This window comes from Sapajus apella, unplaced genomic scaffold, assembly GCF_009761245.1.
Source record: "Sapajus apella isolate SASKATOON/1434 unplaced genomic scaffold, GSC_monkey_1.0 scaffold3206, whole genome shotgun sequence".
Lineage (NCBI taxonomy): Eukaryota > Metazoa > Chordata > Mammalia > Primates > Cebidae > Sapajus > Sapajus apella.
This window is the reverse complement of record NW_022440132.1, coordinates 1-7770: the sequence shown is the minus strand read 5'-3', so window position 1 is coordinate 7770 and position 7770 is coordinate 1. Positions and strand designations below refer to the sequence as shown.

Sequence of the window (7770 nt, the reverse complement as noted above, 5' to 3'; positions counted from 1 at the left end):
GAGCTGCATGAAGCGCTTGCCACAGAGATTACACTGAAAGAGTCTCTCTCCTGTGTGTGATCTCTTGTGGATGACTAGCTTGGAATTGCATGTAAAGCTTTTACTGCACACGTCACATGTAAAGGGCGGCAGTGCCACGGCTTCTTGGCCATCGGGGTGACTGCCTGCATCCGCAGGGCCTGGGGAATGAACTGGATTCATCCCAGCTGGTTCCGAGGATTCTCTGTTGCCCACAGGTGTGGCTCCTCCTTGAGGCTCTTCTTGGGAAATGGAGGTGGTGTCTGGTTTGCTTCTTTTGGGACCTCTCGGATTCAGAGAGTCTCCTCTGTCCTCGCTGTGAGCTTCTGTCTCCACTGTGCAGGCAGAAGCTGTGTCAGCAACCACATTCTCCACAGAGGCTCTTTTTGGGGGTTCCTTCCCATCCTTTGCTCTCACCAGATCTGCTGGAAGAAGGAATTTCACACAGGACCATTAATAAAGCATATTCTCAATTCACCAAACTCATTGCAACCAAACTCTGAAGTTGGCTGAGAACTTCCCCTACACCTCAAGCCTAAGACATGGGACCACACGCCTCTGGAGAGTGGGGGATGGAGAGGCTTTGGCAGCTGAGCACCAACTCCCCCAGGAGATGATAATGCTGGCCCAGACCCCCACCCCAGAAGAGAGGGGCTAACTCCCTGTGGATCCAAGTCTCCATACTCACTGGGACCCTGTGGAAGCTGCGGCTCTGGGGATGTGAGTCCTGGGTTCTCTTTGCCGTTTTCCTTCAGATCCTTCTCCAGGTTCTGCTTGGGTCTCAGAACCTTTGGGTCACCTTTCATGACAACACTCTTTTGTAGCAGGAAGTCCTCTCCCTGACAATGAAAAACCAAGAGCAATGACTGCTGGGTCTACACTGGTGGAAGCACAAACATGTCTGTCCCTTCCTGATTGGATGCACCAACTTTTCTAATGACACAGGGTGGAAACATGTGCAGACTTCCTCTGGGCCACCCCATCACCCCAAGTCAACATCACCACCTCATTTCTGAGTCTGTCCCTAATCCGTACCCTCCATATTCTAAATCAGCCCCTGTGCCTGGTGGTTTTCAACTCTTTGCTTCTCTGAGCCTGTTTCTCCCAGCCATGCCACCGTCTCCCTGCCCCTGACTCTGGAAGGAGCAGGACTCTACATCGAGGTCCCTGACCTGTGGCACCACTGGCACAGGGGCTGTATCACATCACCTTCCTGATGGGGATGCTCCTGTGCAGTGCAGAGACCCCGCCTCCACCCTTTAGATGCTGTGAACACCCCACCACCCCCTACAATGACACAAAAAAAATCTCCACACATGGCAAATGTGTACTGAAAAGGAAAATCACCCCAGTTAAGAAACACTCCTAGAATTAAGAAAAAGACAATCTGTAGAAAATGGTTTCCTTGCTGAATTATTTCATGAAATGTCTTTGAGGAAACTGGTGATGGGGAAGGGACCTTCAGTTCATTCATTTGTGCCAACTGCCTCCCTCACTTCACTGACACTATTTCTTACCCCCACCCTAAATGCTAACAGCTTCCATAGTGGAGGGGAAAAGTAGATGAGCCTTCACTCTCTGTGATGGCTCAGCAATGTCTTGGGATGTACCATGTTCATGGAGAATGGCTCTAATTTTCTCCTGTGCCAAATCTCTCAATCAGTCCAGCAGCCACATGATTTCCTCCTGCTCCTTCTCCCACCTCTGCCCAGACACCAGGGCCTCACACTCACCTGCCCCCTGGACAGTGCAGGGACCCTGGGCAGGGTCTGCAGCTCTCGGCTGGCCTGGCCTTCCCCCAGGTGCATGTTGTTCACAGAGGAGGCCTGCTGGCTGGACATGTCTCTCAGATCATCCCTGACGCTGGCAGGGGCTTCAGCCATCTGGACATCTGAGTCCTGTACAATATATTCCTTTCCCTGAAAGGTGACCACAGACTGTAGAGAAAAAAGACAATCAGACTCACTGTGAGAACCTGGAAGTAGCTCTCACATTCCCTGGGTCCTGCCATCATGCTCACACTTTACTGTAATTAAGTTCAAAATCTTCCCGATGTAGAGTCAGCTCTGTGGACACAGCAGTCCTGTCTAAATTTCTTCCTCTCTAGACTCCAGCACCTGCCTGTGCCTGGAATATTCTAGATAAGTAGATAAATATGGGTCTTTTGGATGAAAGGGACTGTAAGCCAAAAAGAAGAAAAGGGGAAATACTGTGGGTGAATCCAGCTCAATTTGCCAATGGGAGCTCACCTTGTGTTGGAACTTAGGGGCTCCTGTGGGGACCTGGAGAGAGATGCCTGGATCTCTGATGCCAACCACTTCCCTGCCTCAGGTGGGACTTCTGGAGCCCCCTTCAGTTCACTCTAATCCCTCCTTCCCTTCGTTCCATCAGGTGTAATATTTCACCAACGTCTTTCTTTCATATTGGCCTCACACAGGGTGTGGGTGCCTGTATTCCCTCTGCCTGTCCATCTCCTAGACCAGGGATGTGCCATCTCAGCACAGCTGATATTTGAAGCTGGATGAGTATTTGTCATGGTGGGTTGCCCTCAGCATTGGAGAATGTTTAGCTTGTGACAACCAAAAACTGTCTCCAGACACTGCCATGTGTCCCTGATGAGCAAACTCTCCTCTACTTGGAAGTGCTGACCTAGAGCAGCCCCTCGTGTCCTCTCGAGTCCAGCTGCAGCCTGCAGCCCCCAGCCCAGCTCTCCTTCCCTGCACCAACCACGAGGGTCCTACTCACCCATTTCTTGGGTCTTCTGTTGTTCCGTAGCAGGTCCTCCAGCTCTTTGCAGCTCCGCACACCGTTCATCATGACTAAGACCTGGAGCTCCTGGGGCATGGAGATCATGAACTGCTCCATCACCAACATGTCCAGGATCTGCTCTTTGGTGTGGAGGTCGGGCCTCAGCCACAGATGGCACAGCTCAGTGAGTTTCCTCAGAGCCTGGATGGGGTCCGACTGCTCCGGGCAGCTGAACATCCTGAAGTTCATGTGACAAGTCTCAGGGTCCCGGTCATGATTTCCAAGTGGAGTTTCTGAGGATGCCACAGACCGTGGCAGCTCTGACGCAGGACTGTTGCAGGCTTGTCCCTGACCCCATGAGGGTGTGCAGTTTGCAGCCATATCTACTGGAGAATATTTCAGTCAGTCTCTTAGCAAGCTCTTCCAGTAGCTGGTGTCTAATTGAGGCCTGTGTACACAGGTCTTTGGTTTTCCTCAGGTATCGATTCACTGTTCACTCAGAAGTCTGCAAAGAAAAGCGTGAACCCAATCAGTTTAAGTTTCTACTCCATCAGCCCCTCCCTTCTAAATCCGTCATCCCAATCCTGGATGCAGCTTCTCCACGGTATCAGACTCAGCACCGTGGAAATGAATCCACTCTCTTGTTTTTCCAGTGTCTATACCTGACTACATGTTCTGGCTTAAAATCTGAATTCTCCCCTGGATTCTGATCTCTAGGAAATCATTGTGCAAAGGTTGAATCCGCTTTCCTTTCAATTGGAACAATATGGTTTCCAACTGTACATTAAATAGGACAGTTATGTGCAGCTCCTAAAATCTGATGCAACAATCATGTCAGTTCTTTATGTTTTCCTGTGCACAGAAGATTCAAGGCAAAGTCCTTAATCATCATTATGCAAAAAGATAGAGAAAAATACTTATAACCTACAATTTTCCCCCAACACATTTTCTTGTTAGCCTCAGAACATTTATTTGCTCCAGGGAAGGGTGAGCATTAAGTAATCCTATGAGAATTAAGCTCCTACACAGATGTTGTTATTTTGGGTAAAATGGACATTCATAAATTTCATCATTTTTACCTCCCGTAAGTGCACAATTTCATGGCACTAAGGCACACACTGTGTTGTGCAAACATCAAGTCTGTTTCCACAGTTACCTCGTCACCCCAAAAAACCCCATCCCAATCAGTAATCACCCCTGCCCCACCCACCCCAGCCCCTGGCAATCACTAATCTACTTTCTGTCTCTAAAGATTTCTCTATTCCTAATCTCATTTCAGAAAATAGATTTAAAGTCTAGTGCTTAATGAAATTTTCAGGAAGTGGGATCAGACAATACGATATTTTTAAGGCTAGGCGCCGTGGCTCATGCCTGTAATCCTGACACTTTAGGAGGATGAAACAGGAGGATCACTTGAGGTCAGGAGTTCAAGACCAGCCTGACCAACATGGTGAAACCTCATCTCTACTAAAAATACAAAAATTAGCTTGGTATGGTGGCATATGCCTGTAATTGCAGCTACTTGAAAGGCTGAGGCAGGAAAATCACTTGAATCCAGGAGGCGGAGGTTGCAGTGAGCCAAAATCATGCCATTGTGCTCCAGCCTGGGCAACAAGAGCGAGACTCTGTCTCAAAAAAAAAAAAGAGAGAAAAAAGAAAAGATTTTTTGAAATGTGGTTCCAACTGTAGTTTCTTTAGGCAAGAACCACTATGTGATACTCTCCAGGCATCCATTATTATCCAAGTTCAACAGCTATGAGAACACAGCTCTGCTTTCCTAGCCACAGGTGGGGGATGTTTTCTGAAAGTCTTCAGAAAGCAGAAAGACTTGACAGGAGGGTCTCGGGAAAGGTCATGGGAAGCCTGGAGGAAGCCCACACCTCCTGGAAGGAATCTGAGCAAGTGCAGAACAGACAGACAGCCAGGGAGAGCTTCGGCAGAGCTGGGAGATAACCCAGAGGAGGAGACAATATTTACACACCACGCATCTCACACGGGCTCCTAAGCAAAGCATGAACTGCTCCACAGCGAGAAAACACAGAACCCACTAGAAGGGGGCAAGGCGCCCGTGTGGGCGTCTCAGATGGAGACCTGTGAATGGCCAGCAGGTCTAGGAAAAGGTGCTCATCATCACTCATCTTCAGGACATGCAAATCCAAACCACAGGACACCCCTCAGGCCGGCTAGAGTGGCTGTTCCCAAAAAGACCCATGTCGTGAGTGTTGGAGAGGATTCGGAGGACAGGAACCTTGGAGCCCTGTGCTGAGAATGTATATCACTGCAGCCGATATGGGAGACCGTGTAGAAGCTCCCCAAAACATTAAACGTGGAACAACTGCGTGATCCCTCAATCCCTTTCCTGGGCATGTACAGAGGAAAGGAAGTCAGGACGTGGACTCCAAACCAGTGAACCTCGGGAGGGACAGAGGGAGGGAAGGTTGAAAAACCACCTATTGGGTGCTGTCCTCATGTCCTGGGTGACGGGTTTAGTCACACCCCAAACATCAGCATCACTCAATACACTCCTGCAACAAATCTGCACAGGTACCCACTGAATCTAAAATACAAGTTCAAATTATGAAAAAAAATTAAATAAAACAAGTAAACGACATAAATAATAATTAAAACCCAGTGGACTCACAGTAGCAGTGAGTAGAATGCTGGTTACCAGGGCTGGGGTGGGGGCTGGGGAAATGTAGGTCAAAGGGTACGCGTTTCAGTTGAAGAAATTAACTCAGGAGAGCAATTGTCCAGCATGGTGACTTCAGCTCATAACAATGTTTTGTACACTTGGAAATTGCTTAAAGAGTAGATTTCAAGTATTCTCATGACCAAAGATGATTTGTACATAAAGTAAGGCATATGAATATTAGCTCAATTTAGCCCTTTTACAAGTTTTATGTCCTGCAAAGCACATGCTGTACACCACAAATATGTACAATTTTTAGCTTTCAATTAGAAGCAAATTAATTTTTTGTTGAAAAAGCATACAGATATAAGAGAGAAAAGGCAGCCTGAAAATCTGCATTAAAAGTGGTTTTGCCGCAGGGAAAACCTCGGCCTGCTGCTGCTCAGAAGGCCAAGGCAGGAGGATCACTCAAGCCCAGAAGTTTGATAACAGCGTGGGCAACATAGTGAGAGCCTGTCTCTTAAAAAATTGATTTCATGTTCCTAGAAATCACCTTGTATTTGCTCTCATTTCTTTTCGCATTAAAGCAAGCAACGGGACACGGGAGAAAATAAATGTAGGTACGGGGGTCAGTGTTCAATTCTGGGAGTATACAGCACACAAGACACCCAGGTAGGGACACTTAACTCAGATTCTCACTGGCCTAGTAGGTTGATGCTCATTCATTGATGGCTTGATTTTATACCCTGTGGAAAGGGAAATTCCAGTGACGCTTTTTAACAAGTGGTTAAAAGTGTGCGCAGCAAGGTGGCTCATGCCTGTAATTCCAACACTTTGGAAGACCGAGTTGGGAGCATGCTTGAGCCCAGGAGTTTAGGACCAGCCTGGGCAACGTACTGAGAACCCATCTCTACAGCAAAGTAGCCGGGTGTGTTGGTATGTGCCTGTAGACCCAGCTACTGGGGAAGTGTCCGCCAGTGGCTTGAGACCAGGAATTGCAAGCCAGCGTGGGCAATGAGCGAGACCCTGTCCCAAAAATGTAACCCAACCATGATGAAACAGTTAATATCATTCCTATTTTACAGAAGAGTTACATAATAAACCAGAGTTAATAATGGTGTACAATACAGACCCGCTGCCTTCACAATGTCTGTGAGCAAATGCATGAGAAAATAAACCCACATCTTTCTGAAACCAACCCTCCCCCGCACGCCAACTCCTAAACCCCATAGGCATCCTCACTGGACACTCACTGCCTTCCTGCCTTCCTGCCTTCTGCCTCCAACCTCCTCGCGTCTGGGATGAGCTCTCCACCTGGTCGGGAGCTGAACTGCTCTATTTATACAGAAGCCGAGGGACTCCAGGCACCGTTTCTGGTTCCCTGTGCCGCCCCATGATTGGTTTAGGGCCATAGAATCCATTTTAGGTGATTGGCGTTGATTGCATTTCCCAATGAAACCCCACCCACAGGAAATTAAAGTATTAAACATGCCTACTGTGCAAATAACATTGGTTTTTCCATTCTACTGAATTGTCATATTTCTGAAGTATTTGGAGGCCTTAGAAAATATAGATCCGTAAGTTTTAATCACTTTGGGTTTCTTCATGCCACACAGACAGTAATATCCTAATAAGTAAAGTAAAGGACGTGTTCAGAGTTGGTGGGGGCCGGGCACAGTGGCTCATGCATGTAATCCCAGCACTTTGGGAGGCCGAAGTGGCTGGATCGTCTGGCAGGAGTTCCAGACCAGCCTGACCACCATGGCGAAACCCTGTCTCTACCAAAAATACAAAAATTAGCCGGGCGTGGTGGTGGGCGCCTGTAATCCCAGCTACTTGGGAGGCTGAGGCGGGAGAATTGCTTGAATCAGGGAAGTGGAGGTTGCAGTGAGCCAACATTGCACCAATACATTGTAGCCTCGGCGAAAGAAAAAAACTAAGAAAAAAAAAGGAGTTGGTGGATTAATATCAAACCACTGATTTAATCCAGTTTAAGCAAATAAAGATAGTCAGTGGTGATATATAATGATAGTGATAATTCTTTACTTTTCTTTTTCAAACTCTTGGAATTCACATAGGAAAGCTTTTCTTGAACTAGACTAAATCACTAGTTTGCTATCAGCCAACCTACCCTTATATAAAAACAGTGGGAACCAGAGAAAGGTACATGGTCCCCACTCTGCATTCACTCCAGGACGGTGGGAGGTGGTTTACAGATCCACTGAGGGTCCTAAAGGGTTCCCTAGTTCTCAACCCCCTCAGGGCCCTCAAGCATGAAAAGCCTTAACGATGGGTGTGAATTTTACTGCCTGGATCATGGAGTCATTGTGGAATGACAACTAAGTGCTAGGCATAATTAAATTACAATTTGGAAA

The 7770-nt window shown here is 47.5% G+C and overlaps 1 protein-coding gene across 1 annotated transcript; it reads right to left on the bottom strand.

Moving 5' to 3' along the window:
• Positions 1 to 3: 3 nt before the first annotated feature.
• Positions 4 to 3273, bottom strand: LOC116547449 (zinc finger and SCAN domain-containing protein 5A-like; the record flags this gene model as incomplete). Its single annotated transcript, XM_032273403.1, has 4 exons — positions 2764 to 3273; positions 1752 to 1955; positions 707 to 857; positions 4 to 443 (listed from the first exon to the last, which is right to left on the bottom strand). Coding segments are annotated over exons 1-4 (1179 nt in total), but the record flags the coding sequence as incomplete, so codon positions are not given.
• Between the last annotated feature and the right edge of the window lie 4497 nt (positions 3274 to 7770).